General features: G+C 37.3%; 1 protein-coding gene and 3 long non-coding RNA genes across 4 annotated transcripts; all 4 read left to right on the forward strand.

Moving 5' to 3' along the window:
• The first annotated feature begins 1440 nt into the window (after positions 1-1440).
• LOC131237231 (uncharacterized) lies at positions 1441-9519 on the forward strand. The gene is made up of 3 exons (XR_009167117.1): positions 1441-2165; positions 3450-3551; positions 9303-9519. It is a non-coding gene; the product is annotated as an uncharacterized LOC131237231 (long non-coding RNA).
• Positions 7424-9030, forward strand: LOC131237232 (uncharacterized). Its single transcript, XR_009167118.1, has 3 exons — positions 7424-8516; positions 8600-8699; positions 8769-9030. It is a non-coding gene; the product is annotated as an uncharacterized LOC131237232 (long non-coding RNA).
• Positions 9520-10255: 736 nt separating the features above from the next.
• On the forward strand, positions 10256-11912 carry LOC131229428 (uncharacterized). Its single transcript, XM_058225392.1, has 6 exons — positions 10256-10492; positions 10574-10666; positions 10739-10843; positions 10947-11423; positions 11527-11574; positions 11661-11912. The coding sequence occupies exons 1-6, from the start codon at positions 10283-10285 to the stop codon at positions 11841-11843; spliced, it is 1116 nt and encodes a 371-aa protein (XP_058081375.1). The 5' UTR covers positions 10256-10282; the 3' UTR covers positions 11844-11912.
• Positions 11913-12448: 536 nt separating this feature from the next.
• Positions 12449-12964, forward strand: LOC131229437 (uncharacterized). The gene is made up of 3 exons (XR_009163323.1): positions 12449-12606; positions 12721-12801; positions 12914-12964. It is a non-coding gene; the product is annotated as an uncharacterized LOC131229437 (long non-coding RNA).
• The last annotated feature ends 11516 nt before the right edge of the window (positions 12965-24480 follow it).

Here is a 24480-nt window from a genome sequence, read left to right on the forward strand (position 1 = left end):
TAAGGTTGATGGTATTTATGTACTTGCCAACATTTTTCCGCATTACTCTGATATTGCATACTCTGATATTGTATGACTCTTGGATTTACTAGTATTTCTGACATTATATGATTTATGGATTTGTATTGTATATTTGGCACTTACCTTGAGCACACACTTACACCACCCTCTAAGCTTTCTATAAGCTTATGCACGATAGATGCATGCAGGTGGCGTTAGGTCGCAGCAGCATTGAGCTTGGAGCGTACAACTATTCTTCTAGAGCTTTGATTTTCGATATATGTATTTCCCCTTTCAGCATTGTATTGAATCATTTATATTAGTGGATATATGATGATGATGTTGCCTTTGTGATTTGGGTAAACTTGTGGTTATGCTTCTTACAAGATAAATGTACGCTGGAAAATCCTCCTTGTAGGATCCTAGGATCAAAATCTAGCATATGGGCACTGGAAACCGAGAATGGGGTACTACGGAGGCTGTCAGCACAAGATTTAGCGATCGAAAATTTTGTGAGCCTGGTTTCTGAGTTTGGGGTTTGACATCAGTTCTATGAACATTATGGGGGGAGGCATGTGCCTAGCTTTCTACTCTTGCATTCAGTAGTTTGATTATGTGATATTGACTTATATAAGAGGATATGCTTAAACTGGAGTCACCACTAGGCAAACGAAACCTTAGAATCTACGAGTGGTTATAGGCCATAGAATCACTCGTGGGCTAGAGAATCATTAGATTCTCCCACTCACGTGACTCTTGCGGTTGATCTACACTGTAGATTCCAATTGAGAGCCTCAGTTACAGAGAAAGAAGGTTAGGCACCATTTTTCATTTGCACAAAGTGTGGTCTCTACTTTATGGGACTTTTGAATTTTATTTTTTTTGGGGATTTAGTGGAACTTCAGATATTACTACATTAAGCCACACTTTGCAAGATGTTCGCACCCCATGTAGGTAAAAGTAATAAAATATATATAAAAAGTATAGAGAAAAGTCCAAGAAGAATGTGTGAATGTGTGCGGTAGGTTGATCCGAGTTGTGAGAAAGAAAGGGAGAAACTAAATACTTTTTTCTTTAGCGAAGGGATGATTGGTTGATCTGATTCATCCCATATTTTCATGACCGGCACAAAATGCATCCTGCCTAACTCACATTCTCCCTTGACGCATGTACAGACCTTTAGAGATGTTTTTATTGAAGTTTAACTGGGATCGAAGAGTGGTGTGATTGTCATTTTAGGTGGCGCACATGTCTACAGATGGCAAATCAACATCATGTAAGCTCTATGAAGATTTCAACGATGACACATTATCACTGTTCCCTCCTGTGGTGTGGTCCACTTGAGCCTTGGATTTGCTTTATTTTTTGAATTATACACTAAAATGATATATGACAAAATGGATAGACGGTGTGGATAAACCCATACATCACAGTCACTACAACAAAAGGAGGATTAGCCGACGATGTATTTGCTAATCAACGGCGTTAATTAAAACGGAGCGTCGGTTTGCAATCGGTATAAATACCATACGAAAAGCCCTAGACTCTTTTGCTTCTTTTGCTCTCCTCTCCCGACTCTCTCTCTCTCTCCCTCTCTCTCTCTCTCTCTCTCTCTCCCTTTAGATGCAGCGATAGCCATCGCCATCTCCACCTATTTCCCCTTTCTCAATCGACCCTCTCTCTCTATTTCCCCCTTTCCCTCTCTCAATCGACCATCTCTTTGTTTCCCCTTTCTTAATCCACCTCTTCTCCTCTAGGGTTAGTCTCTCTCTCTCTCTCTCTCTCTCTCTCTCTCTACAGATTGGATCTGGTTTTTCTCTCAAGCTACAACAGATTTCGATGCAAACATGGGGTTTTCTCTCAAGTAATTAGCAGATTATCTACGACCACATCTAATCATAAGGTAATTTCAGTTATTTCATCCGTGCTAACCCTTCTTCTTCTGCTAACAGAGTCTCTAGTTCCTATTCTGTGAATCTGAAGCCTGCTGGCCTTTACTGATTTGTAGTCTGGATGTAACTTTTCATCATATACTTTCCAGGTTTGCAATTGACACAATGCAGTCAATTTTCCTTGATGAATTTGGGGGAGAAAATGCCCTGGATCATAGCACTCAACAGACGACTCTTATTCAACACATATTTGGTGGTCATCTTCAATCTTAGGTTGAAGTTCTTACTTCCTAAAAATGTTTCAGCACCTTGCTTCTCATTTGCTATAAAAAATCGGTAGGAAGTGTGCCATTCTCTTGGACCTGATTTGAAGAAATGAGGCATTATAGGGTCTTGTTCATCAGCAGAGGTGCTTACTTCGTGAATATATTTCAGCACCTTGCTTCTCATTTGCTATAAAAAATCTGTAGGAAGTGTGTCATTCTCTTGAACCTGATTTGAAGAAATGAGGCATTATAGGGTTGTGTTCATCAGCAAAAGTACAATTCACATATTCAGAGGATACCATATTGGTGGGGCCTATGGTTTGGTGATCCAAACTGTTGATGTGATGTACCCCATTGTGTGTGGGAGTTTCCATGGAAATCTTCTGGATTCCCACACTAGAGGATCTTTTTTTTTTTTTTCAAATGTCACATTGAAGGATCCTAACCCTTTGTTGTATTTCTCTCCTGTTTGAGTCTCAAGTCTTGACTCTTTCCCATTTGTTAGTTTTTACTTTTTTACTTGTTGGTTTCCTAACTAGCCAAGTTGCTTTTCTTCTGTTTTACTTGTTCAATTTCTTTTTTATGGGATTACTTGCCTACTTGGTAGTTGGTAACTTGATATACCGTGGATTGCTAAAATGTCAACTATTCTATCATCGCTATGATAAAACCTTTTAGTTGTTCATTACTTTCACATTAACTACTTGTGGACACCTTATCCATATTTTCATGTTTAAATCATTTGGTTTATTTTGCAAGGTTGTTTACTTTTTACCTTTTTATTTTTTCTCCTTTTTTGTTATGGTTATTTTCATTTGGATTATGCCCATCTTCCTTGAGGTTTTTACATGTCACTTCACAGGGTCTGACTGCCTTGACTCTGCTTTCTTCCTTTTGCTACCTTGGGGTCATGGGCATATTAATATCTCAATATTTTATGAAGTCCTAATACAGTGGGCCCTACTCCACTCTAGATCTTTCAAAAGGTGGTTCTTACCTAATATTGTACTTGGTCCCCTGTTGCATTAGCCTCTGATACATTTATCAGATCAGCCAGTGGAAACATCTTATTTTTCCAACTATGTTTCTAAATTCTTTGAATCTCTTTTGCTCTTATGCTTATCTTTCTCTTTCAACAAATATTTATTCATCAATAATTAGTAGAGTTGATATGGTTTGATGTTAATTTCAAACCTTACTAGGTGACTAGTTGGCAACTCTGATCTTTGAGTTGGTGGGTGCAAGAAAAATAACTTCCTGCAGTTTTGGTTTCTCTCTGATTGAATTTCAGATATTGATCAAGTTGGAGGATAATAGATTGGTTGAAACTGTTGGGATACTAGTTGAAGATAATAAAGGTTTTTATCGCCTCACTGATGGTATATCTTCACAGGTAAGGTGCTTTTCACACAGCAACAAATCTATGCTGATCAACTTTTCTTTTCATGCGCAATTTTCTGTCTGGGAAGTAAAAGGGCTAGAATGTTAGCAAGGATACTTGCATGCGTGCATACACACAAATACATATATACATATTCTAATCTTCTTTGTTAGATCATAAATTCTACTTTGTATGTTTAGGTTTGAATCTAATGATCCAGTCCCACCTAACCCACAGAGTAAAACAGCAGGGTTAAATGACTGATAGACTCATTAGAACTTGTCATTCAGCCACTTAAGACTTTTTCTATTCACAATACATCTCAGAACACATCTCAGCACACAGCAATGTACTAAAAGCAACAGAATATTCAAAGTAGGGTTTCTAGGGTAGGCATCAACCAATCACATTGGGCCCTGATGGGTCAATTTACACATGTAAGATCCTTCCTTAGCTCAGTAATTCAAGCTGTTGATTAGAAGGAATCCAAAATAAATGGTAGTTCTTAAAAGTTATTCCAAAATAGACAATTCTAGCCCTTGGATAAGCAGCCTAATAACAAACAGTTAGCGAAAAACACATTAACAGTCTGAAATAACAGCCATAGATGGGATGGATAGGATCATCTAATCTGGAAATCTTGGGAACGTTATCCATGTATGGTGGATTCCTTCATATCTGTAGTCTAGATGACCAAAACATGGTCCCCACACAAAATAAATGCATAAGGACTGTACATTCTGATGCATCTTGGAACACTTATAATTTCTACTACATATTTTGCACTCTTTTTTTTTTTTTTTGGAGAATCTAGTGCTACATATCTTATGCATAAGAGTACGTTATATATAATGTATGGAAATACTTATAAGGGATAAGTAGCATACTTTTCCTAATCCTCAAAGATAAGTTGTACTTGCTTTGTTCATTCTGACATTTGGCATCCAACTATCAACCACTATATGCCAAAGGCTAGTTCCTTTCGTTGTATTTTTTGAGAAGTATCAAGGGATAATCTTGCAAGTTAGAGTGCTGACTAGGTCTTGTTTGGTGATGTGCCTTTAAAAGCTTCAACTATCCAATTGTGGGGATTACAGATTTCAACAAATCATGCCATCACATAGAACCCCACTGTGTAGATTCCTTTCTCAAAATTCAAGTGATTCTGATCATCAGGTGGGGCCAATGTGTACACTGAATGGGAATCATTGGTCAATTTTCTCTTTACCATCCATTTCTTTTGTACCCACGACCCACTTGATGATCAAAACAGCATGACTCTTTAGGAAAGGTATCTAATATTTCTTTTGGATGAGCACAGGTGGTCTACACATTTCAACACAGAAGTTATCATCAATCTCTTCCATAAATAATTGATCTTGCTTAATTTATATTTTTATCGCTTCATTTATATGCTTTCTTAGAGGCCCAACTTGTAACTCCTCAGAACCCGCTCTGCCGTAAGATATTACGGTGTATGACGGTTCCCAGCAGGTTAAGTTGCAAGTTATTATATAGAGTTGGTTGGATGTCTTTTATTTTTGTAAATGCTGTTAATAGTTAGTTTAAAATTCATTCTGTTATTATTTAGCTAGATGATGAATGCCAATTGTGATTGATTATGTAACTGTTTAAGTATAGGACAATCAGTTGCCCATTTAAGAATTTTTATGTGGCCAAGCATAGATATAGTGTGCTTTTGGAGGCATAAAAATTTTCAAATTGTCCCACGTTTGGACAATTCAAGGATGGATAGATTAGAATGCTTTCGGTTCCCTGATTTAAATGCACATGCTAGTTTTGCATTGTATCTGTACTTTTCTCTCTGGTTACGTTTCTTATATTTATTTCTAATGTCAAATATCCTCACATTATGTGGATACTTGACATGGGAATCAAATGCAAGATCAACGTATTTGGAGAGACATGGGGAGATGCTGCCGGAATTTCGGTGTGGGCATTTAAATGGGAACATGAAAGTATTACAATCTATCCAGTCTTGGATGGGTGACTGATTTAGTTAGTCAGTTAAAGATACCATTAGAGATTCTATTAGATGCCTAAATCGTCGTCGCTTGTGGGGTGAGCTATAATGGTGCTTGTTTCATTATAATTTGTCTCTTTGGTACTCTTCCTTAAATTTCTCTTAAACCCATTTTAGTTTCTCTCCTAGGAAGCTTTGTCGGGCTCACGTTGTATTTCAACTAACTTGTCGAAGTAGTCAAGGAACATAGTGATAGATAAGAGTTGGATTCATTTATCAAGGTATCTCAGTAACTTCTCCTTTCAGTTGTTGTTGCCCAATGGTTAAGATGCATTATTTAATATGTTTTCCAATTGCATTAAATGATTTAGTGTAAGCAATGCATACTTAAGTGGAGCTATGGAATTTCTAGACTTTGCATTTACAAATGCAAGTGATAGAGGGAGGATCCTATGTCCATGTAAAACAGCAATAACAACTTCTGGGTATCTCAACAAGAAGCATACGATCATATTGTGTGTGAAGGATTTAATACAAGTTATACTCATTGGCATTTTCATGGGGAAGCCACGTCTTCTTCTATGCCTAATCTGGTTCCAAATGATGATATGCACAAATTGTTATACAATGCATTCGATTTTTTGGGCCCGGATGATTAAGAGAGTGATGCAACATATAAACCAACACAGGGGCTTAATATCGAAGCACAATAGTAGAAGACGCCGATAAGGAATTGTACCCAGGCTGCAAGAAGTTTAGTAAGTTCTCTTTCGTTATTCGACTATATCACATAAAGTGCCTTGGTGGATGGAGTGACAAGTCATTCACAATGTTACTTAAATTGCTAAAGGATGCACTTCCCGAAGGTGAAACCTTACCAAGGTCTTTTTATGAGACTAAGAAGATTATTGGGGACTTGGGTCTAAAATACAATAAAATTGATCCTTGTCCCAATGATTGTATGTTATATTGAAGGAGGTTGTCGACGAGAAATCATGTGGTATATGTGGTGCTTCCAGATGGAAAACATTTGAACATCAATCAGATGACGAGGCAACTTCTTCGACTGCCAAAGAGAGAAAAATTTCAGCTAAAATATTATGCCATTTTCCTTTGAAACCAAGGCTCCAGAGGTTGTACATGTCATCTAAAATAGCGTCTTCTATGAAATGGCATTATGAGTGTCGCACTGAAGATGGAATGTTAAGGCATCCAGCTGACTCTCCGGCGTGGAAAACTTTTGACCACTACCATCCGACCTTTTCATCGGATAGTTGCAATGATAGACTTGGGTTAGTAGCTGACAGTTTCAATCCATTCAAGATAATGAGTATTGCTCATAGCACATGGCCGGTTATTCTGATACCATATAACTTGCCACCATAGATGTGTATGAAGTAATCTTATTTCATGATGTCCTTGCTTATTCCTGGTCCTTTTGGACCTGGTAATGATATTGACGTGTATTTGCAACCTTTAATAGATGAGTTGAAGGAATTGTGGGAGGTTGGCATAGATACTTATGATGCCTCAAGCAATGAAATATTTCGAATGCGTGCAGCATTGTTGTGGACTATCAGTGACTTTCCTGCATAAGCGAACTTGTCTAGATGGAGCACTACAGGACGCCTTGCTTGTCCTTGCTGTAACAAGGACACTTCATCTAAATACTTGAAGCATGGTCGAAAGTTTTATTATATAGGTCATCGTTGATTCTTGGATCTTGATCATAAATTTAGAAGTAATAGCAGATCTTTTGATGGTACAGAAGAATTTAGTGAGGCACCAACTTTACTATCTGGGTCTGATGTGTTGGATCAGTTACAAGGAATTAATGTCACATTTGGAAAGAAGACTCCTGACAATTATGGGCATAAGAGAAGATGAGAGGATAATGTAAAAAATCTATATAACTGGAAGAAGCAGAGTATCTTTTTTTATTTGCCGTATTGAGAGCATAATTTGTTGCGGCACAATCTGGATGTGATGCATATTGAAAAGAATGTGTGTGACAATGTGCTCGGGACACTGTTGAACATTGAAGGGAAAATAAAGGACAATTTAAAGGCACGTCTCAACATGCAAGATATGGGTATAAGACAAACATTGCACCCAAGGCAGCTTTCATCGAACAAAACATATTTGCCACCTACATGCTTTACCATGTCATCGAGTGAGAAAGATGATTTCTGCAAAGTTATGAAGCGAGTGAAAGTTCTAGATGGTTATTCAGCCAATATTTCATGATGTGTGCATCTCAAAGAATGCAAAATTTCAGGGCTCAGGAGCCATGATTGTCATGTTATGATGCAGCAATTACTTCCGGTAGCGATACGAACAACATTGCCTAAGTGCGTGAGCTCAGTATTGCTTGAATTGTGCAATTTCTTTAAGGAATTGTGTTCCAAAGTTGGCCAAGTAAAAGATTTTGATCTACTGGAATCTCAAATTGCGGTAACACTTTGTTATCTAGAAAAGATTTTCCCGCCGGCTTTTTTTGATATTATGGTGCATTTGCCCATTCATTTAGCGGGCGAGGCCAAAATTGCAGGACTAGTACAATACCGATGAATGTACCCCATTGAAAGGTACATGTTAATGTTTATAAATTAATTTTATTTGTCATGTTGTTCTAGTTGCGCTAATCGACCATATATTTCTAAACTTCTTAATATTGATAATCATAGGTACTTGCTCACATTGAAGTCATATGTACGTAATAAAAGTCGGCTCGAGGGTTCAATTGCAGAAGGGTACTTGACAGAAGAATGCTTAACTTTCTGTTTGAGGTACTTGCATAATGTGGAGACAAGGTTTAATTGACCAATACGAAATGACGACTATGGTAACACCGTTATAGAACAATCTGCTATTTTCCCACGAATAGGTCGTGCATTAGGGAAGCCTGGGGATTGTGTGCTAGATAAAGTTACATTTACACAGGCACATCGATATGTTCTGTTTAACAGCGGTACACTCATCCCATTTCTTGAGTAAGAAAACTATAACACTTATTTTATACATAATGAAAAATAAGTTACTATCACGTGTCTTACTGAAACCAATTCATATGCAGAGAACACATGAATGTTGTTAAGCAGAAGAATCCTCGCGCACGACCAAGGGATATAGAACGCATTTACAATGAAACATTTCATAAATGGTTTAGCGATCATGTAAGTATTTTATACATGATGGAAAATAAGTTACTATCACGTGCTTTTGTTTTAACATTTTTTTAATAGGTTGAACAGCTGCGCCAGGTAGAGAATGAGCAGGTCTCAGAAGACCTTAGATGGCTAGCTCGGGGTCCTTGTGCAACAAGAAGATACAAGAGTTTTATCATAAATGGCTTCAGGTTTCACACTAAAGATCGAGAAAAGAAAAGAAAAACTCAGCATAGTGGAGTTGTGGTGACTACAAAGACATCAAGCTTTGCGACTGTCAACGACAGAAACCCTATTGCAGGAGATGTAACTTACTACAGTGTCTTGACAAACATAATGGAATTGGAATATTGTGGTGATTAGAAAGTTGTGTTATTTAGTTGTGATTGGGTTGATGTTCTATCTTAAGGCAAGGATGTCAGGAATGATGGGTTGGGGTTCACGCTTGTAAATTTGAAACGGTTATACCATTCTGGTCGACAGTTGTCTGATGAACCATTTGTGTTTGCATCTCAAGTTGAGCAGGTGTTCTATGTACAAGACCCTGTCGAGAAGGATTGACATGTTGTGGTGAGGGCGAAACCTAAGGACTTGTTTGAGATGCATGGGGAGGAGTTTGTAGATGATGTTGATGCATACTTGGGAAGCTCGCCATGCAATGATCAAAGTTCGGAAGATCCGAGTGATGACATTGATAGTTGGAAAATGACAGATATCGATGGTACAACAATTATTACACCTTTACCACCCACCCAGACAATGGTAGATGACCAAGCAGATGATACTGAGTTTTCTGATTGTGATAGAAATGACATTATATACAATAATTGATTTCTTATATACTAGATTGTCCTAAAGTATGAAAGAGAAATTCACATGTCTTTTTTGATATGGTTGAGTTATTATTATTTTCGCATGTTCCATTGATAATGAGATTTGCAATTTGTACGACTTATATATTTCAATATGCAACTGTCCACAAATCAAGTTGTTCATTTTATGAATCTCCATTTAAATGAGAAATATTTAATTATCATATTGCTAGACATATATAGGTGTTAAACATGAGTATTAGACGCAGGGTTAAGCAATTAGGCCCTATGACTGATAGCACTAGCCAGCCTCAGCTGCCCCAAACTAATGTTGGTCCTGCCCAGCCTCTGCTGCCTCAGGCTACTAGTGGTATAACAAAAATGTGTTCTTCTCTCATGGACAATGTGTTTTACCATGTAATTTGCTTTTGTTAATTAGTTTTATATGTACCATTGTAATTTTATTCAACTGATTCAACGTCTAAGAAACCAAGGACTCGAGGCCCCACACAATGCTTTGATGTATGGAAAATGCGTGAAGGTCAACGGATTTCTATTTCGGTCAACGATGTAGGGCAGCCCGTTTGTGATAATGCTAGTAAGCTGACAAATTTCATAGGAACAATAGCATGCAATGGGGAATATGCTCCACTTACATTTAATGATTGGAGGGCGGTGTCGAATGTGAAGAAAGATGATATGTGGGGGCTTGTCCTGGTAATGGTTACGATGCTTCCTTTGTTTTCCGTTCATTATGTGATTATCTACTTTTAACATGTAATGCAGTCAAAGTTTGAGTTTGACGGTAATGCTAAGGCTTGGGTGTTGAAGTCAATTGGTAAAAAATGGAGGGAATGGAAGCGCAAGCTAAAGAAACTCCACTACTCTTCTCATGAGACTAATGAGGAGCGGTTCGCAGATCTTGATGAGTGGGTCCAAGAGGATCAATGGAAGACTCTCATTCAATTTTGGAGCTCTGAAGAGGGGAAGGTATGCCTCATTCAATTATAGAATTATACAAAATCTTTTGTTGATATCTTATGATTTATTTTGTTGGTGTGTCACATATAGGCTCGTTCAAAAACAAATATAGAGAATCGGGAGAAACAACTAATTAACCATGCGGCAGGCACGAAGAGTTTTGCGCGAATACGTGAAGAAGAGGTAAATTTTATTAATAACCTGACCACCCATGTTAGTATATTTGTGTTATATAACTTGTTTACATAATAATAGAGGAAAAAGGCCAATGGGGAGGGTTTAAGCCAAGCAGATATGTTTATATTAACTCATACATGCAAAGATGGAAACCCTGTGGATGAGGCCTCATCAGTAGTGATGGTATGTTAATGTATTTATATGCAATAAGAGCTCCATATAAATGTGTAGCAGCAACTAAAGTATTTACACATTAATTGTTACCATGTGATAATTATTATTGCAGGCAAAACTCAATGAAGAAATATCTCAGCAACCTGGAGCCTCACAGAATAGCATGATAAAGAATGACCTATTATCTCAAGTCATGGGAGAAGATAGGCATGGTCGTGTCCGCACTTATGGGTTAGGACCATCTCCATCTGATTTGTGGGGCGCAACATCTAGCCAGCAAAGGATGGCCTCTATTGCTCAAAGGAGAGAAGAAAAATATGAGGAACTACATGCTGACATAGTCTCTCTAAAAGAAAATATAGCTGCACTCTCATCCTTAAGAGAAGCTGAAATGTCATCCCTTAAAGAAACTATGGTTGAAATCTCGTCCGCAAGAGATGCTGAAATTTCTTCCTTAAAAGAAACTCTGATGAAATTGATAACCACTATGAACAATGCAAACAATAACCCACCCACAGTATTTGGTGTTGCAGCTAGTTCTAACATGAACCAACCGTCCTCATCATCAAGCCATTGGGTGACCTCTCGAGTAATTATATTATATACATGTATATATTTACATATGCACTATGTCCTAGATTATATATAGTTTAGTTGGTATATAATGATTGATATTGAGTTATCACTTGCAGAAACACTCGACAAATAAGGGGAAGACCACGAGTTGCACTAGTGCCGGGGTAATTCCTTACACCAAGTGAATAGTTCTTTTATTATATTTTGATATTATTGTGTTCTTAATTAGATGATATATTTTATTTTCTAGGATGTGACTGGAGTTAGTCTTACAAGTATCACGAAACCCGAGGTTACTATTGCTAAAGGAGTTGTTTTAAGCAAGGATCTGCTCACAAAAGTAGGGGGGCATGAATTTGGAATTGGTTTCTGGGAAGTATTAATTCATGTGGCAATAGTACGGGATGAGGTTTTGATAAGACCCTATGGATGATATAAAACAATTGGGGATGCTATTGGAACGAGTATTGTTTGGCCCTTTTTTTGTGTAAGGTAAGATTTTTTTTTTTTTTCAAATACAATAGAATTTCTTGTACAAAAGATTGCGAGTACTAATTAATTTCTTTTTACTATTTTGTTTTGCAGGTTTAAGGAGAGATGGATTGAGCTAAATGAAAGGACCTCTCTCTCTCTCTCTCTTGTAAATATTTTATATTTTGTGCATGAGTTCAGGATTGATGTGTGATTGGTTTTGGATAGAAAGTGTTTGACTCTAATTTTACAATTTGGATTGACTTAAGATCCAATGCGAAGGAGAATAACTACATCTATGTAAGTTTTGCTATTTTTATTCTTGGTACATATTTGTAGTATTATAAGTCTTAAGCTCCATTTGGTAAATTTTTATCAAACCAAATGGATCGTAAGCCCGTTTTTAACTCCGCTAATGCAACTACTTGCATTGCCGGTCCCAAGCCCGGGTAAAGGAGGAGGGAGAAGGGTTGTTGTATGATTTTAGATCATCTTAGTTGCAGGTTCCTTCTACCATGTGCTGCTCACGCTTTGAACTTGTGCTATGGACTTCTACCATGAATCTGTTAGCGCTTCCTTTCTTTCTTCATGCAATTATAGGCCATGTCTAACTTTTTTTTTTGGAGTTCTAAGTGTATATTTCTCCTTAAAATTGCAGGGCTAAGGATTATACTGCAGTAGAACAACCTGTGGAAGCATTCACGAATATTACATACAGCCACCAGGTAGAGATGCAAATGTAATTTGTTGTTGGTTATGTTGTTGCTGCTGTGTGAAGATTATGCGTTGTCTTTCAGTTTAGTGAGCAAAAAATATTCTTGTTGTCTTCACTGTGTTAGGTGGATGATCTCTCAAGGATGTATAGGCTATTTTGTAGAATAACTAGAGGCTTAGATCCCGTTTCTCAAATATTTAAGCAGGTGGGGTGCATTTCCTTCCAAAGTTGCATTTTGGTTTTATAAATAGAACATAGCAACTGCCCTCTTATGTTTATTCTACCTCTCTATGGTTACTGAGTGCTTTGTGATGCAGCATGTTCCTACTGAAGGAACCACCCTGGTTAAACAAGCAGAAGATGCAGCACCCCCCTCTTCTTTCGAGGAAGAACAGTCAGGAAAGACGTATGTTTGTAAGATCTGTTAAATTTGTTGGTATTCTTCTGAACTGATTCTTTTTCAAAGCCTGAATGATTTGTGTGGTATTGCTATGGTGCAAGAAGGAATCGTCCGTTCAAAACTGGCCAAGATTTTAGTAGGCCAGGAAGATGTCCACTTTGAAGACAGTGTAGCCACTAGAAAGGGCATACAAGCTGTAAGTCACATTTTAATTTGTTTTTTTCTTCTACGACACCTGTGTTCTGGCAGGTTTGATTGTCTTTTTCATGTCGATTGCCATATTCATTTGAGAACATGAAATGGAAATAATCCAGACTACTTTGGCTATAATTTCTCCTGTTGAAAAATTGGAATTCCTGTTTTTATTTTTTCTTTCTTGCAGTGTGTATCTACTGATGAAGACAAGTTCTTGCCTTGAATTGAAATCTCATGTCACTAAAATTTGCTTGATTCTGTGGAAATCTTTAGGAACCCTGAAGAGATAACATGGGGTAAGACTGGTGCTGAGTATGTCGTGGAGTCGATTGGTGTGTTCACGGACAAGGACAAGGCTTCCGCCCATCTCAAGGTTTTCTATAATCTCTATAATTCCTTATTTGCTGTATATGACTATAATTTTTTATCCAAAATTCTAAGACGTACACATCGCGTCCCAGTTGTTGTATACGGTATCTTTCCATTGCATTATCTTTCCATTGCACTTCGGTGAAATCAGGTTAACGCTGGTGAAACCGCAGTTGAAAATCCTATTAGTAGGTTTCAAATTGCTTACGGTGATGGATCTCCAAAATGTAGTACTCTCTAGTCTCCCAGATGAAATTGTGGATATAATCCACTTGAGGTACCTACGTCTCAAGGTAATTCAAATGCTACCATCCACTATAACCCGCTTGTCCAATTTACAAACACTTCATCTACACTGTCGGGTTGAGTTCGACATACAGTTGGATGATATTTGCGGTGGTGTGTGCATTAGCTGACTTGTACACGTGTGTAGGCTTAGCAAAGCTTACCAAGTATATTTTCACAGGCATGGAACAGTGCTGGCCATCATCTGGACCATTGATGTCAGAGCCACCCTATGGGTGGAAAGTGCCCAAAAAATATCTTGGCTTGGAAGATCCTGACTGAGACTCTTGGGCTTTTTTTTTTTTTTTTCTAATTATTATTATTATTTTAATTTCAGGTGTGGGTGGCATCATATGCTTGACCATCTATTGTTAGCCAGAAATTGAAAAGCTTAGGATCGTTTAGTCCTGGAGATTTATGGGCCATGATTCATCCATGTTGGGGGCCAAATGGAATGGTCTGGGTAAGTGAACCATGGGATCCAATTGTGCAAACTGAAACTGAGATGTTCTCATAAAAATGGGATGTACTTTTCATTTTAGGTATGTTGCAGCTCAAGAATCAACTGCATCTGTTGCCCCACTACATGTAAAGACGGTTTTTCGATGCATGGAACCGTCCATCCTCTAGGCACTTTTTTGAAAGGTCTATAGTCGAATAATCACTGTGAATGAACCACTGAAAAAAATTCCTATTGGTTCACATCCCGCTTTGCATATTATTAATGGTTCATATCATTCTTTTAGCTTTCAGCGTAAGTTCCTTGGTTTGGCCCATCAAGGATTCGTGGAAGTTTCAAATGATCTTCTGTACTGAGGTTCCACAAGAAGAGCTAATGCACACACCCATTCATGGATAAAGCAGCAACTTTGCTATCAAGAGATTTCTTCTCGACTTCGATGGATAGAAGAAGGGACTCTATCTCAACAACCATGGATTTATCACCATTTGCTAAAGCTTCTTTGAATGCCTGCAGTGATTCCATTACAACCGAAGTCATTTTTTCTTCCTCCTCAACGACGCTCCCATCATTTGCACCATCCTCAACAGCGCCTTCATCAGCTGTGCTTTCCTGTTAAATAGGGCCATTAGAAGTGAAATGTGCGAGGTACGAGGAAAAATATGGCAGCAGAACTAGAAAAAGGGACATAGATTACTTTGAAAACTCACAAACACACAGGGGGAGAGAGTTGAAATATTTTATTTTATTTTTTAATTGAGGAACAATAGCTTTGAAAGAATGTCATGGCCCACTTAGTGAAATAATCATCACTCCAAAATGTTTTCTGTAACTTGAAAGAAACAACCCAGATCATAAATGAAAATTGTGAAATGGGTCATTCTAAGCCCTTATGCGCTAAACCGCAAACACTTTTACATGTGCCTATAAATGGCAACTTGGCACATGTGGGACATCCAGCGTTACCTGCGCACATCGCATGGGTGCCAAGTGTAAAAGTATCTGACAAGGAAAACTCCAAAAATCTAGGTATGGGGACACTTCCGTACATGAATAAATAATATTTTAAATAAATAATAAAATAAAAATAAAACAAAATGATGAAAAAATTGTAAATAACTTGGCATTTCACAGTGATTGATCAATTGTAAATTGTTTGGAATCTTATATGATTTGTGATATTTGGGATATTTTGATAAACATGATGCATAGGTGCAGTATATGCCTTTTGTTAATGGTTGGAGTAGTCAATAGTTGTGAAGCTAGTTCCATTACATTAACTAGAATTCTTTGCTTGCTTTACTCCTATTTTCAGGAAATGGTGAAGGGTGGGAAGTTAATCTTCTCATTTGATGCAACAAAGAAAGCTCGCTTTGGCGTGGTTGGTTTGATATTATCTTTCAAGGTTAGGTTGTAAGACTGCCAATTCCTTTTGGACTTCCAAGTAATCAAGACACAAGAACAAAACACAGTTCTATTGGGGTTTTTGATACTGAATATTTCTTGCTCATTCTGCTTATGGAATTCTAATCTCATCTTGTCTATCTCATGAACAAACCTCATCAAAATTTGAACCCACGCTTCATTCGTTTATCTGGTGCACAACAACAATGTAGATCCATGTAGGATACTGGATAAGCTGATGAATCCCATGGCATTCGACATCAGGTTACATGGATGCACATTTCATTCTCTTGACTTGAAGAGCTTTTTATTTTATTATTCTCCAACACTTGATACTGAATATAACATTTTGCTCATTGGTGGGAGTTCTTGGAATGGGAAGAGCCTTTTATTTTATTCTCGCTTGTACATATCTTTGTTGGTGCTTTTCCGTATTTAAAAGTGTCCAGGAAACCTCACTTTACCAGCGCTTAGATAGACTTTTAGTGGCACTTTTCTCACTTTTACCTACGCTTCTGTCAGAAATACTAGCCCCAGCAAAAGCGCCGCTGAAACTAGAGAGACCGCCGCAACAGACTCTACTATTAGCGGCGCTCTGAGAAGCACTGCTAAAAATGGCTTAGCGCCGCAGAAACTTTTAGCGCCATACCCCTCTGGCGGCGCTTGTCTAGCGCCGTAAAAAGTATATGCTGGCATTTTTAGGGGGTTTTACTGGCGATTTTGGCCGCCAGTAAAGGCTAATTTTCTTGTAGTGAGTGGGTGCCTTAGAGCCCTAACCTATTCCGAGCTCAGACCAGGGTAGTACCCAATCCACATCCTGATTAGGCACTTCCAGCAGTATAGATAATACATCTTCGATATCAAGATGATACCACCATCAGGTGAGTTATGTGTGCACAAAAGCAAATGATCAGTTAAATTCTCCATCCACGTAGTCCACTTGTTGATCACGTCTCCCTGACTTTTGAGACAATGCACATGGGACGTGGATTGCCAAGTGACCCAACATAGTGGCATTTGATTGGGCCAGGTGCAGCTGGATGAGGGTGTGGTATCGTAAACCTCAAAACCCTAAATTCTGAGAGCCGCATATTGTCCAATCAAAATCCCTTCATTTTAGGGCACCAATGATAGGGAGCCAATATGTAATGGTGATGTGGGGGAGTGATAGGGAGCTATTCTGTAATGGTGATGTGGGAGAGATTTGATTGGGCCATGTGTAGCTAATAGTTAGAGATGATGCCACAAAGTGGGAGTGGACTAGGTGAGACCCCAGACTCACCCAAGATGGTGCGACCCTTACCATGGGGCCCACCTTGATGTCCTTATTCTGTATTTATTCTATTCATCCGATTTTTTCAGATAATTTCATGGCATTATCCCAAAAAAAGAAGCATATCTAATTACCAGGTGTACCATATTAGAAGAAACAATGGTACTGATTGAACACACTATCATTGAAAACTTCTTAGGGCACATCTTAATGTTTTCGTTGTGTTTATTCAGTCTATTAATAAGGTCAGGTAAACCTGACTGAAGTGAAAAAAATAGATATAAACTTGATCCAAAACTTTTGTGGCTCATTAATGGACAATCACAACTGTTTCCTTTGGTATGGTTCACTCGATTATTGGATCTGCTTCATTTTTTTGGATAATATGGTAAACCGATCTAAAAAATGGATGGACGGCTTGGCATGGGCTCCATGGTAAGGGCCGCACCATCTTGGGTGAGTCAGGGGTCTCACCTAATCGGCTCCCAAATAAGTATGTTTGAAAGTGGTTTCACATAGGGCTGGACTAATCAAATCTCACCACGTCAGAGCCTCACTAAATCTTGCCACTTCAGGGCTGGACTAATCAATCTGCGTCCTTGCATGTAGTAGCTAGAGCGTTGTATAACCGGAAGTGCGGCTCGTAGATCACACGAAAGCGGGTAATCCACAGCCAGAATTCGCTCAACCAATACCAACGTTGAACACTGCATTTTGTAAGGTTCTACAAAGAAAAAAGGAGAAAAAAATAGGGAAGAGGGGACACTTGTACCTCACCAAAAAGGAAAGCATGTGCCCCTTCTCATCCTACTTGCTGGCATTATTATTTTAGACTTAGCATTTGTATACTCTCTCCAACTCTTTTATTCTTCTCATCCACCACCTCTGCTTTTATCTTCTTCTCAATAGTTCCAATACATGTCCCGTCGCCTTGTCATTCTTTCTACTTGCTTGCATGGACGATAGAGATATAGCTCTCATCTTCACATATACAACTCATCACGATACTTGTGGGGCCGTAACATCTTTCCCCGCCACTTGTGTACCATGAAAAATCAGGCCCACGACCATGATTGCCCTAGGCTGGCTCCAAATAGAATTCGGTTGACATGAGATACCTTCGGCTGGTTGGATATAGGGTTCGGCTGGCCTAATATTCATGAAAGTAAAAATAACCCAATGCTGGAAACTTGATATGGGTCACTTTGGGGCTAACCCGAGATGGTTCGGTTGGCTGAAGACTATGTTAGGCTAGTCAAAAAAATTAAGATTTATAATGTAAAAATGCAATAATTTACAACTTAGAAAACCATTAAAATGTACTTTAACATAGGGTCGTTCCTAAGGTTTTCTACTATCATTACATCATGTTAGCCCTGCTCTTCACTTTAAGATTGGTTGAAAACTTGAGTACTGATTCTGAACTTATCCCATTTTCCTTCTTTTTCTAGTTTTTGATTTTATATCGACGGTGATTTATATTCATTCAGTCTTTTCTCTTTTCTTTCAGATTTTTTTTTTCATTCTTTTTCAAACTTTTTTCAATATTTTCACCATACATGGCCCTTTTTGTTGATCTCCTGTTTTTTAACTTGTTCTTTTCATTTTTTAAGGTAGATAAAATTCTCCAAACTTAATTCTCACCATCTATTAATGATTCACATACTAACAATTAGAAATTTTAGCATTATTCATAGAAAACAATTTGAATGTGTCTTGTAATTTAGATTAACATGATATTCAAACTTCCTCTTAATCAATTGAGCGCAAGAACTTAGATGATAAATTACTTAAATGACTAGACTTCAATAATTTAAAATTTAATCCTTATCTTATCATTATACTCAAAACATTCTTAAATACATAACTTATTGCTTTCCAAATAGATAAACATTGAATTTTTTTCAAAATATTTACAAATTTTACTCAAAACTAAGAAAACATTAATTAGTTTACCAAATCTCTCACCCCAACCTAAAATCTACATTATTCTCAATGTAAAAGAAATAAGCATGATTTGGAAAAGAGAAAACATAATTGAAGGAGAAGTGATGGAAAGATAGTACCTGATGAAGAAATTTTGAAGCTTTTTCCAAAGGATCTCAGCGCGAAGATAGGTTAGTACAAGAGTTAAACCAACAAAAAGCAAACTATCCTAAACAACATAAAGTTGACTATCCTAGACATAACATGAAAGCAATAAACTAATCCTAAACTAGGAAAGTAAGAGAAAAGCTACTTAGTCATGCCACAAGGTTCCTCCTCCGGCCAATATTTTGATAAATTTCTCTGTAGGTTTCTCAACAAGATCATCCAAAAGCCCTTTTTGAAATAGGGTTAGATGCCCTGGAGCACGAATTTCCTGAGAAATTTATGGACCTCAGTAAAAAATTATCGTTGAATTGCTTGAGGTATCCAAAATATATATGATTCACCTGTGACTGAAAAAGTTTCAATGCTAGTACTCCATGGTGAATCAGAGACTACATGTAGAAAAATTTAGAAAAATTCTAAGCAGATGATGTAGTCTTAACACATTTTGAAGTTTCAGACTTTGGTTCAATTGTCAACTCTCCCTCATTTGACAGTAAACATTCAGGATCCGTGGAGGGAAAGGTTTCAAAATAAGGGTTCTCTCAGTCAGTAATAACTACCAAGGTGTTGTCATGCAAGGCATTCAGTATGTCTTGTATCATGGGATCATTTGAATCTACAAAGTGTGCCAAGCAATCGTCCGAAGAGTTGGAAAATTCAGCTGAGAGTGACTCATTTTTCTCATTAAAATTTGTGATAATCTGCTCAAGGATTCCATCGCCTTTGGAAGTGGATGGAAGCATGATCTCTTGCTCTTCATCACGGGGAGAATAAATCACCATCGGATGTATCTTGTCTTGCTTTTCATAAGTGGATTGAGAATCAACAGATGAAGAATTGATGTGAAGACTCTGTTCATCGGTACTGCTTAGTAAAAGCATTATATTGTTAAAAGTGTACAACTCAGATGGTGGCCTCAACTGGGTGGTTTCAACTTCCAGAGTCATATCAAGCAACTCGTCCATCTCCCGAATCATATCATCATTCAATTCAGGGGAGTGGTCTAAACATGTCCTACAAGAGTTAGAAGGGTCGGTCGAAAGGGGCTCATCCTCTGCATTTAAATCAGCCATGTCAGATGAGTGTGAGTAGCACATTATGACCGATCACTTCGTGTACTTCTTGATTATTGACCTGGACCAAACTTGAGATTGATTCCAGAGGAATTTGGGCTGCACATTCATGACCGCCATCCCAATACTCCTCATTTTCCAATTCAGTGCAGTACACAATTGGGATGGGATCACTTTCCTCACATTCTATTCCTATATTGGGTTGAGGTTCGAATAAACTAATCTCTCCCTCATCATTGAAGCCAAGTGTGTCATGTGAGTGAAGTGTGTTATTATCATTATATTTGAAAGACACTCACGTCTCTTGATCATTCATTTGGACCATCATCGAGATCGACTCTTCGGGAAATTGAACCATATGCTCATTAACACAATCCAATTCTTCATTCTTAATTTCAGTATTCTCTATAATCGCATCATATAAAACCCATTATTGTATATCTTTTATAAGTTCTTGAAATCTTTGAAGTGTGTTTTACTGACTGAGCTCTAGAGTTTGTATGGAAATCTGAAGTGAATTCTCTTAGATCGTTTCTTGTTAGATCTCAGATGTATAGGACCTAAGAGAATTGTCACTATTTTGCATTGTTGATTCAGCTTCCCTATCTCGATGTTTCCACTTATCATAAGTAGGGAGTTGGTAATGAAGAATTGGGTTGGGTTGAGGCTGGGGTGAACTAACCTCTATTAGCTTATCGAAGTATGATTCAAGTGATTCTATCGTTCTTTTGATGCCAACAAAATTGTTGTGTAACCCTGAAGTGACTCCTCTTGGATCATTTCTGATTAGGTTTCAAAGGTAGATGACCCAAGAGAATGTTTACCATGATGTCTTATTGGTTCATCTTCGAAACATTGATGTTTCCACTGACTATAGCCATACGGGTCATAAGTGGGATAATCTAATGGTTGTTGATATATATTATCACCCATAATATAATCTCTCATTGTTTTCTTCTTGTCTGATGGGTGATAATAATTCTCTTCCCATAGTTACGATAATCTCAACACTCACGTACTGTTTTCTTAATCCATGGGGTGTAATTATTCTCTCACATATGATCGCGTAAGGATTTCTTAACCGATGGTGCATTGTATTCCGTGCGGTTCTCGATGATGGTTTCAGAAAAAAATTTAGACATGGGTTGTTTCCTCATATATTCATCTAACAACCCTTCACAATTTCTCGCATTCTCTAAATTTAGCTCAGCATATTGACATTCCCACTCTTGCATGGTAAAACCCTAGCTCTGAATCTAATCCTTAAAAAAAAAAAAAAAATAAATAAATAAATAAAAAATCCTACAGCAATATGAAAAGTAAGTAGAAGAGAAGTTAGAAGGAAGTTACTAGATTGGAGGAGATCTATGTTAGGATCCTGTAAAAGAAAAAGGAAAGTGAATTAGTTTCTAAAAAAAGAAATAAAAAAGTTTCTAAAAATAAAAATAGAAAGATGAGTTAGTGTGTAAAACTAAAAAGGAAAAAAAAAGTCTAGTTTCTAAAAATGAAAAAGGAAAGTTTCTAAATCTAGAAAGCTAAGTTAGTTTCTAAAAACAAATTAGAAATAACCCTTATCTTATCTTATCCTATCTTATATTCTCTTATTCCCCTCCCCATGGATTACTCGATGCACGTAATGTAACTAGGAAAGTTTATATATATATATATATATATATATATATATATATATATATATATATATATATATATATATATATATAACCTGATTAGGAAAGTTCTAAACCTTGAATTAGAAAGTAAGTTAGTTTCTAAAAATAAAAGAAATCCTAGAATTAGAAAGGTTCTAAAAACAGAAAATAAACCCTAAAAATAGAAAATAGAAAAAATCCTAATCTTAACCTAATTCTAAAACTAGTTAATCTCAGAAAAATGTAACCGTCAATCCCTGGCAATGACACTAAAAACTTGCTCACAACCCCAAGTGTAGGGCTGCGATTTAGTAATAATCTCGGTGAGACCGAGGTCGAATCCACAGGGACTAATCTCGTATGTTTTCTGAAAGCAACTAGAACTAGAACTAAAAGAAGATGAAAACCTAAGTCCAGAAGTATAGAGAGTAATTTTGAGAGATTTAGTGAAAAACTTAAGAAATTCAAAGGTGGGAAACTAGGGTTTCCAAGGATCCACTTGTAGAGATCAGGGAGATCTATGCTTGATTCAAGGACACAACTGGAATCAGAGTCCCATCTTATCCAATTGGAAGATATCTCAATACAACCAAATCTGAACTTCCTTTGACCAAATTCTCAATGGATGAGAGGTGTGAGAACTGGAAGTGATTCCATCGCAAAACCATACCCATGAGACAAGGCAAACAACAAGATTTACTAATCCTACAACCAATCATAAGAGAATCATGAAGATTAGAAGGATTCCATCACCCAACCATGCCCATGGGACAATGGTGAACAACGGAATTTCCTAATTTCACAATCTCAATACATGAAAAAAACATACTCAAAGCTATCACAGATCTATTATAATTTAAGTCACAACAAACCATTAAAAACTGAAAGTATTTCTTATAATCAAACTAGAATTAAAGATAGTTCAACTTAAACATGAATCAAAGCAATAGAAAACACCCCATCACGCTACAAGCTGTACCTCTTAGCCCCAGCTAAGAGGTTTAGTCAACCATAGACATGATTGAACTAGAATCTCTTAAGAAAAGCATAAAAACAACTAAGGAAAGAAAAGAAAAACTCTTGGCGACGGCTTCTCAATACTTTTTGATCCACTCCAGAAGCCCTAGAAGATGCCTAGGAACATCCTAGGGAGTCCTATTTATAGTTGCGGAACTCCAACTTTCGCACTTAGTTGGAAAACTCTAAAAATCGCCTCAAATTTGGGCAGTTTTCCAAAATAGTCTTCACTGTATGCAATTTCACAGAATGACCAAAGTTTCAGAATATGTTTCTTCAGGACACTTTTAGGAATATGTTTGTTTTCAGGACAATTTCAGGATTCATTTTCTTCACTTAAAATATTTGATTCTCTTCATTCCTCACTTAGTTTTCGTAGATCTTTAGTATGTGAATTCTTTAATGTTGGCCTTTTAAGATCCATCCCTTGCCTTGGTGATTCTTGAGCATCAAATTCATGCTTTTAGCACCCTTTTCAATCAAAGCTCTTAAATTCACCTTGCAACACAAACACGAGTAAAATAGAACATTAAACATTATCATGTTCATAAAACCAAGTAATAAATGGGGTCCAATATGCAATATTTGACCCTCAACATTTTGCCAACCATAAACATGGTTGGAAATAAAATCTTACAAGAAAGCCTTAAAAACTAAGGATAAAGGAAACAGAAACTCTTGGATGATGGCTCCACCCTTTTGCTCTACTCCTTAAAACCCTAAATATCTCAAAAAGTCCGTAGGAAACCCATATTTATAGCTTTGCCCGTCCGAATTTATAAAACTGACTCAATTTCCGCAGTCTGCGTAACTCGTTCGATGACATCAAACAACCTTCAATGTCATTAAAGGGTCTTCAAATTTTGGAAGTCGTGCCTTTACGCACCGCATAACTTTTCTGCGTTGTGTAAGTTCTTGTGTCATCAAACCTTCCTTTAATGTCATCGAGAAGTCCTTCGATGCCATCGAAGGGTCTTCAATACATCGAGAATGTGTCTAAAACAATTCAGCGAGTTACTTTAGAATTCTTCAATAAATTCGATGTCATCAAACAGACTATGATGTCATCAAGAAGTTCTTCGACGTCATCAAGAGAGGCTTCGAGTTATCGAAAACTGCACCCAATATGTCCAGCCACCAACTCGATTTTCATGTAAAAGTTCGATGTCATTGACCTGTGTTCAATGTCATCGAACAATGGCTTCAATGTCATCAAACGATGGTCGATGTCACAAATAATGAAGTGAATTTTAGCACTTTGTTCTTTCGACTTTATTCCTTCTCAACTTGGTTTTCTTAGATCTCGGGGTCTTGAAATCTTCAATCTTGGTCTCCAAAGATCCGTTCTTTGCTTTGGCAATTCTTGAGCCTTAAATCCATGCTTTTAGCATTCTTTTTAATTCAATCTTTTAAACTCACCTTGCAACAAAAATATGTATAAACATTCTCAAAGCTTTCGGTCTTTTAATAGGATATTAAACATCCAAGAATGAGCTCCAAATAAATCCATTTACGTTCTCAAGGTCCAAATGAGGGCCTATAAATATGACATTTCAAGCATACTAAATTAGTAACAAGTTCATTACACTTCTTAAGAAAAGTGATATTCAACCCCTAACATTCATTGTACAACTTGTGAGATAGAAGGAATGGAAGCATCATGAC

The sequence above is a fragment of the Magnolia sinica genome, chromosome 2 (genome assembly GCF_029962835.1).
Source record: "Magnolia sinica isolate HGM2019 chromosome 2, MsV1, whole genome shotgun sequence".
Lineage (NCBI taxonomy): Eukaryota > Viridiplantae > Streptophyta > Magnoliopsida > Magnoliales > Magnoliaceae > Magnolia > Magnolia sinica.